The sequence below is a fragment of the Anopheles moucheti genome, chromosome 2 (genome assembly GCF_943734755.1).
Source record: "Anopheles moucheti chromosome 2, idAnoMoucSN_F20_07, whole genome shotgun sequence".
Lineage (NCBI taxonomy): Eukaryota > Metazoa > Arthropoda > Insecta > Diptera > Culicidae > Anopheles > Anopheles moucheti.
Window position 1 is genome coordinate 793,680 of NC_069140.1, and position 16,595 is coordinate 810,274.

At 41.5% G+C, this 16,595-nt stretch overlaps 3 protein-coding genes across 3 annotated transcripts in view; 2 read left to right on the plus strand and 1 right to left on the minus strand.

The window, feature by feature from the left end:
* LOC128297558 (low-density lipoprotein receptor-like) overlaps positions 1-16,595 on the minus strand; it is a 146,578-nt gene that overhangs the window by 92,356 nt on the left and 37,627 nt on the right. The window lies entirely within an intron of this gene.
* On the plus strand, positions 8,258-9,109 carry LOC128297561 (general odorant-binding protein 45-like). The gene has a single exon (XM_053033229.1). It carries the CDS (start codon positions 8,258-8,260, stop codon positions 9,107-9,109), a length of 852 nt encoding a protein of 283 aa, XP_052889189.1.
* Positions 9,402-10,391, plus strand: LOC128297560 (general odorant-binding protein 45-like). The gene has a single exon (XM_053033228.1). It carries the CDS (start codon positions 9,402-9,404, stop codon positions 10,389-10,391), a length of 990 nt encoding a protein of 329 aa, XP_052889188.1.

A 16,595-nucleotide genomic window follows, 5' to 3' on the forward strand; every position in this document is an offset into this window, starting at 1 on the left:
TGCCACCAAGCCCAAAAACCACGGCGATCATAATTATTTCACAACCCCTAAAGTTATACCTATTGAACCGGAAGGCAAATGTCGGCCGCATTCGACCGTGGTAAAATTGAGCTGCACCGTTCCGACTTAATTCGTCCCACACATATCGATCGTTTTTGTGCACCGGCAACCGGTTTCCATAGCTAAAATAAAATCGGGCCACTCCGACCGATAGATCATCGCATCTTCAGACGAACATCCGCGTCAGTCGTCTTCGCCGCGTGCTGCTGACGTGAAAAAAGTCCGGCTGACCGAAGCCACCGGAAATTTCATTGCGATTTGCTTCGCTATTCCCCTACTAACCTAGAAAGATAACCAATTGCAATGTGCGCACTTGCTGCCGTCGAAAAGGGCATGGATCGAGAATTGCGCAACAGCTCGCGGCAGTGTCTAAAGCGTGGTAACATTATGCGGAAGTTAACTGGAGTGTGGAGCGTTCCCGACGACAGTGCCGGGAGATTGATTACAGCGCGCTGGTTAAGAGCCGCAAATCATAAGAGTGTCGGTTTAATGGCAACCAGTGTACGTGTTGTCGTTGCAGCGTGAACTTTCTATTTGCTTTCTTGAGCCGTCTGCTACTGATAAGTGATTAGCTTAAGCAGCCTGCTGTGTGGCCCGGGGGGTTTATTTGCTGCTCATCAGCTTACACATTTTATGGGGGAAGGAAACTCGTTAATTGTTTTCGCTCATGATGATACTAGCGTATAAAGTTACATAATCTTATGCTTATATTGAAAACAGCGAAATTAGTTAGGTGATACAGTAGCACAGTAGCTTCGTTTTTAAGCAACTTTTTACAAATATGGTCCCAACGAGTTAAAACCTGACTGCAACATGGTGTCATAATACAAATAATTGAAGAATTTTTAAGGAATTCATACGAAATCATGAAATTGGCAAATCATTTTAAATTCACTAAATGAACTGATTAAACTGAAGGCTTATTGGCTTTATCAATAATGTATTCAATAAAAAAGAAAAAGAGGCTCTTTCGAGGTTCTGAGAAGGAAATATCAAGCACATTTTCTGGAGTATTTAAAATTCAACCTAATTTTGCCAATTGATATTTTGAAGTAATCATTAAATTTTAAATATACAATTCCCTTGCTCCTTGCCACTTTTACGAAGACAACCCTTAATTCGATTTTGTGTTTTCGTAACGAACATTCTTCAAAAGTTGTAAAAGAAAGCTCATGATGGTCTATTAGAACTTTATTTAAAAATTGCCATCGTTACTTTTCCCTTCTCGTAAGGGACCAAATGAAGTGTTCAAAAATGCAAGACCATGATTACCGAACCCCTTTATGATATAAACGTGCCAAAAGCCACCAACCCAAAAAAATGCAGAAAGGTACAAATGTCATCGCGATCGTTTACGCTTTATCTGTGACTGCGGTTCAAGCTTCCGGTTCTTTGAGGTACACCGCGAAACGTATCCAAAACGAGAACACTTCACATACACAAAAATATATCATTTCGCTTTGTGTATGTGTGTGTGTGTGTGCGCTCGACACTCGAATCGCTCGAATCAAATGGCCACACATTTGAATAAAAGAAAATCCATTTTCCTTTTCACCGCACTCGTTGTCGTGCTTTTTTTTTGTTCGTGTTTCCACCCTCAACACATGCAGGAAGGTTTTGCTCCACAAAATTCTATGCCTTCGGCCCCTCTGACAACAACCACCGCCTGCTCCAAAGTTTACGGCTTAAACCCAGCGCCTATAACATTGGCAACCGATTCTCCAAACACTAAACCCACTACCCACACATGATATGTTTCTAGGCTACCCGAGAAAAAAAAACACGGATGCAGGAGGGGCATGGTTAAACGCAAATGAATTTTAATGATGTTCGATTCGATTTCGCCTTTTCCCGGATACCGGTTCGTTTCGACAACGAGCACGCTAAACAGCCTTCGAATGGAAAACGAAATGTGGGGCAAAGATGGGCAGGGATCTTCCACACATACGCCATTCCGGCTGGATGTGCCTTTTCCCTCATTTTCTCCATTTTTTGGCTCGTCGCGAATCGATTTCCTCGACAGGAAAGATGGCACAGATCTGCATATGCGACCCAAGTGCTCCGACAAGCTTTTGTTAGCTTTCAAGACGACAAAGACATCGCCTAATACGACAGCTACAGCTGTGTGTTTCACTCCCTTTTTTATTGCGTGAGTGAGAGCAAGAAGCAGTCCAACGTGTATCATTCTTAACCGAAGCTCACTCCGATTCCCGTAATCAACCACTAAACGTATCTACGAATAAAGATACCATTATTGACCTTTGCTATTTGAGAAGGGTTACGGACAGTATTTGTTACTTTAAGAAGCATCGTTAATATATCCGTCCATAGCTAAAAACATCTCATTTATTTCAACGAAAACTAGGTCGACAAAGAGTATGCATCGTAAAAGTAAAACGAATAATTCAAACTTCGCCAACGTCTGATACTCGCAACCATCAAGGGGAGGGTTTGCAATGGCAAAATATTCATCGTTTTCAAAATGTCATGAGCTTCAACGCCTTTCAAAACGAAGTGATCCCCCGATAAGAAAGAACTGTGGGAGGAATAACGAACGAACAGCCTGCACATTCACTTTGTTCCCGCGAGAAAAGAATAGCAAAGAACAGTCAGAAAGCCATTTTACTTTCAGCCAACGATCGAAAGAAAATGCTTTCGTCGCCTATGATGGCCCTTTACAAGTGGCCTCCTTTAACGGGCCATTCGAAGCTCGAACTCGATGCTTGTTTTACACCAGCGTACGGTTGGAGGTGGAAATGGTATAACTTTACGACTCCGCCGACGGTTCGTGGTCTAGAACCCTTCAGGCCTAGGCCGTTCCATGCCGGAATGGCTCGGGTAGAAGTCAAAAAGTGCGATTTGCGATTCTTCAAGCGAACGGATTTTACTGCTGATGCTGTTCCGTTGAATCGGCATCTGCTTCTATTTACAAACGCCATAGAGAAAGACAGAGCAAGAAAGAGAATGCTGTGAATGGGAGAAGTTGTGAAAAATGATGAATTTAAATTTTCCAAAATCTTTTCTTTGGTAGTGGAGAAAATCATTGAAAGGATTAAGTTCACTGCAGTGCCCTTACCGCAAAGCGTACCATAGCTCAGTCCAGCGTTTGGTTGAGCGATTTTATGTTACTGCAACTAGATCCCGTATTATGCGTTTGAACTTCCGGTTCGGAAAGGCAAAGCAAATTTGTTTATCTTATTTTAATTTTGTTCGAAATATTTAACAAAAGTTTTAGCAAAGTTTGAGAGCAAACCATTGAGATATCCTTTGTTCCTTATAACAGTTTCATTGATGCATAATTAGCTGATATTTTTCTTGGCGATCCTGCATTTTCCTAATGAAAAATAGTAATATGTGAGGAATAATCATGAAATACATTACATTTCAACAAATTATTCTAATACATATAAGCGGAAAGTTAAGTGTAGCTAGTAATATGTGCAGAGAACTTTATACGATTTGTACTACACAATTATGGACCTGTCTTGTTTTCTTTTCTATTTCTTTGTAGACACGAAATTACATCTAGCATTGAATTACATGATTTGTCTTCCGATTGGGTCATGTAATGCACATAACAAAACACGTTCCTATCATCAAATTTCATTATGCATCATTGATACTGTTTGCGCCTCCACCAGCATGATTGCGTATTGCATACATTTTGGCGCTTATAATTTAGAGAGTTACACGTTTAGCGTTATTTAACGAACAATTCAAAACCTTTAGAAAAAGACATATTTCGCGAAACATATAAAGTAAGAAACGATAAACTCACTGACTAGAACGATAAACTATAAGTAGCAAACAATGTTTTGCTAATCACACTTCTTCAATCACAAATTTTTATTTCGTTCAGTTGTTGATTTATAGTGTTGCTTATAGTGTCGCCCTGACATCGGGTTATTATAAGATAAGCTTTTTCACAAACATTCAACGATCTGCCTCGCAGCACATTTCGAATACAGTTCTTAACGCCACGTTTGTAGGTGTGCTTGTCGATCAAGAGACTGTCCTTGACTCGTTCATACTGTTTGTCCACATCCAAACCATTTACATCGTCGTAGATTCCAAGACGAATTCCTAGGCACCGAAATACGCAGCACGTTAGTTGATCGTCGGGAAATATGTCCTCATTGTAAAGTGCAATTAAATGCTCCGGAACATCCATGTCACGGACACAGCTATAAAAGGTAAAGTATCGACTGTCCAGTGTAACCTTCGAAACGTCTACCAATTGGCAATCGCCATTCGGCCGTACACTAAAACCGATGAACAGTAATAGAACTACAATGTGTTTTGGAGAAACCATGTTGCTGGATAAAGTGCAAAAGAATCACTGCAACATTTTGAGAGATGGCTACAAGTTTTATGGTAAAAACTGTTCAAGCCAGCTTGTGAACAGCGATAAGTCACGCTATTGTTTTTTTTATATTGGTCCAGAAAACCACAATAGAATGAAGACACGCGGCTACCAACAATGAGATGTAAATTAGCAACAAATTGTACACAGGCAGATGTTTGCAAGTTTTATCAAAAACGTGTTCAATATTGACCATTGACGACCTTCGCTTAAGTATGCAACTTAAGTATATATGACAAAGGTTACACTTATAAAACATCTTTGCAGTGATTTATTTGTTTGTCGTTTGTACGGTCTCGTAACTTCAACGTAAGCGCTGGTTGACAATATTGAATGTAGCGTAAAATAAACATGATGAATAATAGATCATTTAGCAAACAGTTTTAAAGCAACAGATTTGAATAAAGGTAAACTTGATTACCCTATAAAAAATATTATCATTATTCAATTGCATGTGTGTACATCCAGAAGTTATAGTACACTTTATATAAAGCCCTTACATCAGTTGCAGGTATTCTAACGAACGTTTCGAAACTGGATGACACTATCTTATGACAAAAGCCAATAGTGTACTATATTTGTCCGTTGTGCACAAACGAGATGCCAAGTCGATAAAAATGCACAATACGAACCTGCACAAGAAAATACTTCCAGCAGGAAGTGGATAGTGCATGCTACTTTTGTCCAAACCAAATCGAAACCCATCTTTTTCATCTCCCTTTTTTTCATAACAGTGTACTGATCTCGCATGCTCGTATTTCGTTCTTTCTGGCCGAGCGTTACTTCGCGCTACCGAGTGCCTTAACGATGGATGCTTTATCACTAAGCGATGGACAATTTTTCAAACGAGTATTTTCCAATAACCGTCAGTGCCAGACGGTTGCCCTTGAGTGCAGAGAGGAATGCTCGTTTCTTGCGCGTCCCGAACCTTTTTACGAAATTGGTCGTCTATCGGTGTATGATCATTTCCTTTCAGCCCTCTGCTCACGTGCTACCTTCGAGCCGATCCCGAAACGGATGGCTACGACTGATGGTAAATAGTGCAATGTCACCATGGCAGCTACCCTAACGAGCTAGCTCTAGTGGGTTGCATCTACTCCTGCAACCTCTTGTGGGCCGAATCCTAACAAATGTGTTTGGGACGATAGCTTGTTAAGTGGCCATGTGTTGGCTGAACCCTACGAACGAGACGGATGAGCATTCATCAACTAGGTTGCATTTCCCAAATCTATCTGCTAAACAGAATCATTTTTAATACGTCAACACACCTAAGGGCACATACATTTAGATGCTTTTTTATACGTTCATTTTACAAGTCTTATCCAAGCACCTGTAATGCAATGCACTAGTGAAATATGATTTTATAAATATGCTTAAAAAAAAAAAAATTAACCATAATTACTTCAGCCGAAGGGTAGCCCTTCCGTTCGATGCACATTTTAATGGTCCAGTAGGCCACACTACAGATTGTGTGATTAATTTTAATTTGAACCGTGACACGAGTTCATTATACGGCGAAGTTAAATAGACACAGCTGAGCATGTCGACAACAGCAAATAAAAAGAGATCCACATACCTGTTAAAAGAAAAAGAAAAGAAATCATTAATTACATATCCATGGTTAGCATACGAAGTTTTTTTATGTAAGCAATATTAAATAACCAACCAACCAAACCAAATAAACGTTCTCCTGACACTTCTACACTTCGAAAAGGTTCAACGCTCTAACCTATGCCCAATCGGTTTTATTCGAAAATCTAAGGCTAGCTATCCGGGAACGCGTCAAGCTGCTTCGTGTAACATTTTGCTGCATCATTTTGTGTAATATTTATTAAAACATTGATGGAAGAATATAGTCATAAGACAGCATTATGTATGGCTGTTTTAATTTTCTATAGATTAGCGTTTACACTACACAAAATATTTGCTCTTACGAATTGCAACTATTTGTATCAGTTCAACAACACACTAATGCATCATTCACACTAGCCTAATAATAATAATGCAAAATATTGCAAATAAAGCAATAATGCATTCTGTATAAGTCTTCTTTACGTATTCTACTAGTATGCGTTTCAATCCAGCGACATGTACAACATATACGGAACGACAAATTAGATTTTAACGCAACTTCACCATTATAGCGTTCTTTCGTATGAAAGTTTTATATAAACATTTTCAGATAATCGTGTACCGAAAATTGGCCACCGCAGCACGGAGAACTGGCTGTCTGGAGGAAGAGCTGCAACTGTTGAAAAGTTGCACACCGACCGACTGCGTCAGAAAACTAGTTCAAACAACAGGTGCTGTTTTATTTTTTTCTTCATTATCAATAAGGAAAAATGATAACGGATACGCTTATTATAATAAAATTCTTTAAACTTGCTCTATTATTTAACAATCGTTATAGGCTAGTTTTTTTTCAATATCAAATTTATTCAACAACAATTTTAAACAAAAAATGTAAATAATAAAACAATACAAAATTCAAACCCCTTAATTTAACAAAAACCAATAATTCTACGTTTTCTAGTAATAATTTCGACTCAGATTGTGTTGTTACGAACATTGTGTAAAAACATACTAGTCAATTTCTAAATAAAAAAATAAAAATTCCTCAGTAACATTTATATTTGGTCACAAAAAAACCAAATGAACGTTTGGGGACACATTATCAAACTCGTGTTTGGTTTCCTGGTAAGATTCCGGGGTGGTTTACGATAAGATGTTCGCCACGGCACCACGTCTACCGGTGTGAATGATATCAGTCAGCTGCGCATAACCTCAAATATTCAAAACACACAAATTTACCCTATAAATATACTGCTTCTTCGTTTGAACTTAGCACAACACTTGTGACAACCAGCAGTTAAGAAACAACGGCAGCGAACACGAAATCATCAATCAATTACGTACGACTGAAACCAACAACATGAAATCTCTAGGCACTGGAAGTTTGATCGTTCTGCTGGTTCTGGTGGCCGCGAGCGAATCCGCCAAAACCGAATCCACCATCTTCGGGCCGCAACCGTTGCAATATCCTATGCCAGCCACATCCACCTTCATCGTGTCCGACTTTCTACAGTTTCTGCAGACGGCCGTAACCTGCTTGAACAAGCTGCGTATCCCGGAGGAACGGTTCCCACTGTACCTCGCCGGCGTGTTCCCGAACTGTCCGGAAACTCAGTGCTTTGTCCGGTGTCTCTCAGCCAATCTGAATCTGTACTGCGACGAAACCGGCTCTGACATCGACCGGCACTACCTGCAGTACGGTCTCGGACAGGACTACAATTGCTTCCGCCAGAAGGCGGAACAGTGTCTGGCGGCCAACACCTCACCGTGCAACGACCCGTGTGAGGCTGCGTACAAACAGGAGCTCTGTTTCCTCGAGGAGTTCCGCAAGTACGTCGATTCTAATATGAATTCGCTCATTGCGGCCGTCGCTGTAGAAAAAACCGAACACAACACCGTGTACTACAACATGAACAGTCGCAACTAGGTGCAATTGCTTCTTCTTATGTCCGGTGCAGGTGAGCACCCCACCGGGTGTGAAATGAATGAAAATAAAGCTTAATTCAGTAACGTAAAACAAACCTTCAGGTGACATAAATATTATTTCTTACCATATACACCGTCGACATCCGCTCGGGATGACATCCCCAGTAGGGCATCTTTTTGCCGACATTATTTTCGTTTGTTGTCCACAACGAAAGGTGCAGAACAACAGCAACCTGGGTTTCATTGACCATCAAACTCGACCGTGATATTTGTTATAAAAACTCTCCCGATGCCTCTTCAAGCTGGCAGTTCCTCTATAGTGTCTAGCCTGTACATATGATGCGCAGTACCGTGCAAACAATTACCACTGCGGTAGTCCTAGTGCTAATAGGACCAACTGCAATATCGGCGTCTTTCGGTGCTCGTGATCCACCCCCAAAACCTTTGCGCGAAGCACAGGCAGCATGTGTGAAATATTTAAATATCTGCGAAAACCGTCTGGTGCAGTACAATAACAGCATCTATCCGACCGATCACGACACTATGTGTATGATCCGGTGTGCCGGCATCATGGTTGGATTCTGGGATGACACGCAAGGATTCAAATTGGACGGACTAATCAACCTGTTCCCTCAGCTGGCTGCAAATTTCAGCGTTCAGCAGCAAATTCTAAGTTGTGCTGAACAGCGCATTGCTGGGTGTCCACCACCAGATACCTGCGCGAAGGCATACAACGGATTCCGCTGCTTTCTAGAGTCACAGAAGAAGGGGTTCGGAGCAAAAGATACGCTGCCGGAGGAACCCCCCTATGTCTTCGACGGTCAAGAATTCATGCGTTCATTATCAATTTGTGCAAAGATCCTACGAATACCTAAGAATCTGCGAGAACTATACCAGCAGGGAGTCTTTCCAAATGACGAGAAAACTCGCAGCTTCGTACGATGCCTTGGCATTCGGACCGAACTGTACGACGACGCGCAGGGACCCAACATCCCGCGACTGTACCGGTTGTTTGGCTCAGGTCAATCGGAAACGGAGTTCCGCCGGAGAGCTCAAATATGCATGAACGCCAACGAGCCGCTGTTGGATCCGAAGGACAAAAATGATCAAGCGTACGGTAAGCTGTACCGTTGCTTCAGCAAGCAATTCGGTGCACTCATCCGGGCCAATGCCAATGCCATGTCGTAGTGGACAGTCGTTTCTGAGTAAACAATAAACAGGCCTGCTGCCGGACGAAACACACTATCTCTTTTCGGTTGCTTTATTTCGACGTTCGGAACGATATTTCCTACTGGGGCGTAAGCCTTTTTCTGCCAGTTTGCTCACACGGTGGGCCGAAAACGTGTCCTAGTCTCTATCTCTGCCAGGGGCGTGTCTTATCTGGTGGCTTGCAGTTTTTGCGTTTTTACATAACATCCGTCTTTAAAACCGATCCTAGAAGGTTGCATGCGCTCCAGTACAGTACCGTCCACCAACAACCATGGAACGTGACCGTAGTTCAAACGTAGCCGCTACGGCAGCACTGCTAGCTTTCCTTTCACTCGCATCAGCGTTGCATGTTGCCGAGGCAAACATCTTCACCGGTAAGAGCTTCCTGAAAGCTCAGCAAGACTGCGTACACTTTCTTGGCATCAATCCACTGCGAATGGGACAGTACAAAAAACACCTGTATCCGGGGGATCGGGAAACGATGTGCTTGATCCGCTGCATTGGCATTACGCTGGACTTCTGGGACGACACGAAAGGGTTCGACGCCAACTTGGTAGAGCAACAGTTCAGTCCGCTGGTTGACACCGATTTCAAGAAGAAGCTAAACGATGCTGTTGCTCTTAAGCTGGCCCTACTTGACCCTCTCGATAATTGTGCCAGAGCATTTTACGCCTTCCGCACGTTACGTGCTCTGCTGCGTCAGCAGCTTAACTTAGGCACGAATACAACTACACCGACCGGTAACTTTGAACCGCTGCAACCAACGCAAATCTTGGACATCATTATCAGCTGTGCTCGTGAAGTGAATGTGCCTAGCGCTTTCCTAACAAGTTTTTCCAAAGGTAACATCGTTGATTGTCCGGAAGTTCGCTGCCTCATACGCTGTGCTGCTGTTCGGAGTCGACTCTACACCGATCAATCTGGAGCACTACTCGCCAATCTGCACCGTCAGTTCGATCCTCCGGGAGAGGATCTGAACAGCTTCACGCTGCGTCAGAACATGTGCCTGCAGCGAAATCAGCAACCGGCAACAGTGGACAGCTGCACGCGGGCATACAAACAATTTTTCGCCTGTCTACGGCCTGATTTCGAGCAATATTTCATCCGCAACATAGACAAAGTGTTGCAACATCCCATTTTTAAAAGCGAACAGCTGCTAGACGGCCAGTCACAACCAACAGTACCACCACAACAGCCTAATGGATTGGATCAGTTTGGAGAAATGCACGGTAATCTGGACTTACTATTAAGCTCCTGCTGACGTTAAGCGAGTCGAGACAAGTGTAGTCGAGACGAGATTTTATTCGTTAAGTTTTGTAAATAAACACATACCTCACCTTAACTTCCAGCACCTTGCAATTTGTAAGTTATTTAAAGATGTTTTAGACATGAACATGAATGCTTTGTTGGTCGCTCAAATACAGAATAAGCATCATACATTCGTGAATTGTTTGTTTGCAGTTTGCTAGAGAATTTCTTGCCACATCCCAAGAGGCGTGCATACAACCTCGAATTTTCCGGAGAAATGCATATTGTTGCTGCTCCATGATAACATAACAATTAGCCATGTGTGTACACAGCGCAAACACTACCCATCTGTCACAAATGTGTTACTTTTGCACATGATGCTAACTCAATAGACGAACTATCACAGCTATTAGCAGCAAAAACAAGATACCGTCAAAGGAGCAGAAAATTTACATTTAACGCAAACAAAACATCTGAAATGTGCGGTTCTGTTGCAATGTGCATCAACTGTTAGCGGTTTAAATCCTGCATTTTTGCTCCTTTCCCATCGCGTTCTGGGAACCAACACTTTGAATACATAATCGGAACTCAGGAAGCTCCTCCACTAACCGTCGGAAGCGGATAATGCACTTGCCCGGAGTGCCAAGTGGATGGTCCGGAGCCCATGGAAAGGCTATGTAAGATATGCAAAAGCATAACCGGGAAACAGGGAAACCTGCCCAAACGAGCTTTGGTGGCGGTATTGTGAGCTACCGGTTTCGACACAATGCTGCTCGGGCACCAGTGTCTCACCGGGGCACCACCACGGCAGAGTGTGCCGGTAAGAAAATACGCTCGGAGAGAACGAAAGAAAAAAGTGCTTACATTTACATTTCATTACACCGAGTGCCGCAAACCGATTCGTGGTACTGGTTGCAAGTGGCAGGGTAAACTCGCTAACGAAAACTTTGCTACCTTTGCCTCCGTAAAACACAAAAAAGCAAGAATGCCCTGGAGCATACTAACATCTTCACAATAGGTATGAATCCGAATTGCTGCAAGGCTTACGAAGAAGCGCGTGAAGTATGGCACAATGTGCTAAAGTTTTCATTGCTGATAAAGGTTGCTATTGCTGAGAAAATTTGTGCATGAACAGTTTGTCTCCACTGCTCGAGACAGGTCAACAATCTCCTATAGGGAATGTATTTCGTTGCCCCACTCAATATGTAATTGATGCACTCAGACAACATTGCAGTGAGGATTGAGAAATTGAGAAGCTTTGAACTTTGCATGCATTGTATTTCTAGCAGTAAATTATATTTCCTGTCAACGTTTTGTGGGTATCGTTTTTCAATGTTTTGCTCCAGACTACCTTTAACAAGTCAAATAAATTATGTCCATCGGTGTTCGTAATATAATTCAAGGAATAAAAGGAGAAATGTACTTTATGACTTACAATCCTTCATGCACAATACATTTGCGTGCGTTCGTCAATTAGCTTGAGTAACCCTGTTTTGCTGTCCTCTTTAAAACGATTTACATTTTTCAACATAGTACAGGGTTGTTCCTGATATGAATTTCGCCAGCATGAATTTTTAACCGCGTGTTCCTAAAAAGCTAGGCCAGGCACATTTTCTATTCACACTTTTTACGTCCATCGTAAATTGTGTTTTTATGTTACATTCATGTACATACGTGAGCTTTACAGCCGTCAAGTCGTGGCAAATGTTGATAAAACATTTGATTTGTTAGCAGCAGCGCGGAGGCATGGAGGTAAAAACTTATTTCTTTCAATCCGAAACGAGAAGTAAAAAACTCTATTATTTCTGTTTGTTTCAAGATATTTAGCGCTCAAGACGAGAAATTTTAATCTCCTCAAAATAAAAAAAAGGTTTTTTTTCAATTTTTATTATGTTCAACTATGAATATATATTTTAATAAAAAATGATTTCATAAACATGAGCATGAAATTAAGGCTAAATCAAAATCAATAACCACGAAAACCTATTAAAAATTAGGATCACTTTTTTCCACAAAAAACATTCGCGATCTTTGTCAATCTATTCTCAAATGATTCTCGATCATTCTCGGAATGATCATTTCAACTACATTATGCCGGAATAGTGTACTGAACGGTTAATGATGTTCACGTACCCCCTCCTGTGTATGCATAAAAAAGCACCCATTCGAATGGTTCGTTAAGCGAACAAAATGAAATTTGATTCATGCTTGCGAGTCTCCAAACCCATTTTCGAAACGAAATGTCTAGGGCTAGTTCCGAATGCTCAGTCAGCTCCATATTTCGTTCGATACCGTTTTCAATACGATAATATTTACTCGACCATATGTTGGAACTTCCGCACCTACACACTTGGCCGATGGTATCAAACACAACGGTCAACGGAAGGTTGCATGCGGTGCTAGACAAAGCGCATTGCAACCATCGCTGAAGGCACTGGGAATCTGGCCACTGCACGGATGCATGACATAGGAATGAGATGAGAGATGAATTTTCTGGCAGAACGATTCAAACAACCTGGTCCCTATCTGAAGCCTGGAATATACGCCAGTTGATTGAGTGGGCTTTTTATCTGCATTAGACAGCATCGGCCTACGAGGAAATACCGAAAGGGCCAAAGCTTGTATTTATGCAAATTCCAAATGGGCACTGGCCAATTTTCGTTTTGCTACTGCTTCTCTACCAATAACTCTACACATTTTCCATCCAAACCGATGCATGCATCCCGTCTAACAACGCACAGAGACAAGACTTTCTGATTGAGAAATGGTAGCAAATACGTTATCTGCCTTTTGGTCGACAATGCATTGGCCAGATATGATAGAATTTGGTGATTGCATTCTTTCGTTGCAGTGATAACTGGTGATTCGCAAAAGATTTTTACCTCTAAGGTTATATCACATAGGTTTTGTATGCTTACAAATGCTGCTCTTGAGCAATGGAGTTTAATGTATCAAATCACTAAATAAGTATTTTGCAACGTACACGAACATTTTTTTGTTTCGTTGTGAAATTTCGTAGAAAAGCGGGGTTTCTTTTATAAAAAGGAACCGTATTGACATTTTTCCATTGTCAGCAGATTAAAAAAGTTTGTTTTAAGCACCGTCAAAGTTTTCCAGTGAACGAGCACACCAAGCCAATATGGAGAAATATATCTTGCGATGATAGTGATGCCTGCATCATACTGATAGAATGTGGAAGTTCGATAACAAAAAAATAAAAAACTATTAACATTGTCCCAAAAACCAAAATGTATCCTTACTTCTTTGCATTGAATGCAGAAAAAGGTGATTCTACATTTTTTTTTCAACTGAAAAGCATAAAGGTAAAACTATTATCTTTCGAGCTTTTGGATACTCCGCAATCGAGAAAATGAATGAAATAAAAAAAAAACAGATCGAAAGCGAGAAAAGCGGAAGCGTTATTCTTTCAATGCGAGACAATCAAATCATTCAATAGAAAACTTTGGTTTTGGACTTTTCACATTCAAAAGAACAGTTGAATTACCATTAAGCGGAGGTTGCGCAACCTCATCGCCATGCACATAAAACAAAATTCAATAACATTATTAGATTTGCCTTTTTGATTTTGTATAAAAAGTGATCAGAAGGCATCACTTCATCTAGCTTTTTGTGCTCAACATCATAATACATAGCACAATGCAATTAGCAAATCAAAATATACTCTAGGATATATTTGGCCAACTGTAGCTCGGCTACCGAAAAACCTCCATCTCCATCTGCGTTAGCAGAATATCCAATTTTCCGCAAAACCAATCTGCTATGTTTAATGTTTGTTGGCAATCGATTCAACACCGACTTATACCTGCATTTCTACACACCAGGCAATCGTTTGACGATCTCTGCTGCAACATAAATCACCATACTTCTCGAACCGATTCGTTACGTTCTAATGGCATTCTCCGCTTGACTCGTGACGAAGGATCGTACGCCCTTCCAGCAGCATTCAAATCACACAAATACTCATCGCCGGTGTAATCGACCCGGTCAACCCACTCCAGACGTTACCTCCTCCGAAACCGTCCAAATGTCACAATTATTTTGATTTCAGATTTTATCGCTTCGGTAATCAAACGCTGAACGGGCTTGGATTTCCGTGTGGAAACCATTCATCGAGCTGGTCGAGAGCTCGTTTCGTTGGACGCTAAAGCGTGAAGCAGTAATTGAGTAACTTTTGCCTAATTACAGCGAAACTCGAGCATTACGATACGCTGTCGTGTTTGCGTTAACAAGCAAACACACTGATCAGGTTAGAAAGCATTGCTTGATAACTGTGTTCGTCGAAGATTAAAAGCGATTGCCCCTGAACACAGAACAGAATACCACCAAAGCAGACGGTATGATGATGATGAGTTTTAGCGAATGTTTTCATCGCTTCTATTAGCCGATCGTAATGTTTCGATACTTTGCTGCTTGAAAGTTTTCAAACAAATTTGCCGCTGCAGAGGAGAAGTTGAATTGATACAATTTTCTCAATGGCACTCCGATCAGGTATCCTTTTGCAACTCACCAACGCATTCAATCGATGAATCATCGTAGTAGGTGATTCATAGCAATTCATTGCACTATACTTCGAAACTATTTTATACTCCATCTTAATACGTTTTCGTTACTACACCGTATTGGACGTTCCTGCGTTTTAAGGGAACGCATCAAATGTCGTCTTTATTACCGTCTTCTCTGCTTGATTTGATTTATGGCGTACTTTCAGCAGTGTTTGCTATAAATATTTACGACCATAAAGGGCTACCGTTTGGAAAGATTTAACATCAGCTCGGACATGCATCACCTGTCTTGCATCGTCTCGAGCTTTGTGTCATTTTGGTTTCATTTTTGTCCGGCACGAGGGTCTGAAGTAGTACATGCGATCTAAACTTACCATTCCACAAGAAAGGATAAACAAGTATTTCAAAAGGATCAAATCTATAAATATACGCCCATCGTGTTTATATTTTATGTGCAGCGGCACAAGTTGATGCATGCGCTTTCAATAAATGGTATTTTTGCGCTAAAAGCGTGCATAGCACGCATGTGTTGCTTTGATCCAAGCGTAATTTGATTTGAAATTTCAATAACCACAGTGGCACAGTTGTGTAAATTGAACAGGAAATAAACTACACTGAACTCCTCATCTTTGGCGCACACACCTGTTAGCTTTATCGCGCGGACAGGATGATTTCGGTTAAAAAATAAACCTTCTACTCCTAAATGTGCATGTTTCGACAGAGCCTACGTTCCCCTAAATGTATCATGGTGGTGTCAGATGGTTTTGAACCAGCCCTGGTTACCGACGGGGAAACAAAAAGAAGGCCAAGAAAAAAAATGATATATAGGTATATATTCCAACGGTTGCTAAATTTATGATACCATTCTTTTTCGATTTCTAGCGTTACTTTCGCAACCCACCTAGTCATGCTGAGACATGCGCGCGTAATCTTTATAAGCTTCCGGTTATGGTTGGTACTAAATGTTTTTTCGTGATTTTTTGTTTCTCGTGCTTTTTTTTTGCTTGTTGTGCTACGGATGTTTACAAACCGCACGGTGAATATCATCAGACCGTGAACGTGAGTTTTCGTAAGTAATAAAAACAGCCCCGAATCATACTTTCCAAATGTGAAGACGCCAAAAAAAAGGGAACAACAACAGTTCACTGGTTTTTCGCTAAAAGCCTGGTTGCGGTAGAGGTCTCGACAAGGTAGCACACGCATGTAGGGCCGCGTGCGAAGAGGTGTTGAGTGAAATACTGCTTCTTCCTAACAAAGCAGCCCCAGCGTGGGGAAAGACACTTGCCAAATCCATGCAGTTTGCTCCGTTTACTCCGTGCCTGGGTGCTTGCTGCTTGGAGCGAGAAAACTGCTCAATAAAATGTAATCGCCAGAGCAAACTTTTTCAGCCACATTGCGGCGAAAACCCCAAATCCCATAACTACCGATTACGGACTGTTGCCGATGACAGGGAAACAAGTCCGTGGAGAGTTCTTTGCGTCAGCTGTGCATACAAAACCCGCATTCCATCTCGTATCGAGTGTACGGTGAAAACCCCAGAATCGAAACTCGAGCTTTCCAAAAGGAATGTGCGCTAAAAAGTGCTGTACGATCATGCCGGCTACCGAAGCGAGAAACACGACCATTGCCAAAATAAATAAGCGCCTTGTTTATCCTGCTCGTTATCTCCATGCGGAGTAGTACTATCGACGAAA

What these genes read in the sequence shown, in the direction of transcription:
- LOC128297561 (XM_053033229.1), top strand. Translation starts at nt 8,258, where the DNA reads ATGATGCGCAGTACCGTGCAAACAATTACCACTGCGGTAGTCCTAGTG.
- LOC128297560 (XM_053033228.1), top strand. Translation starts at nt 9,402, where the DNA reads ATGGAACGTGACCGTAGTTCAAACGTAGCCGCTACGGCAGCACTGCTA.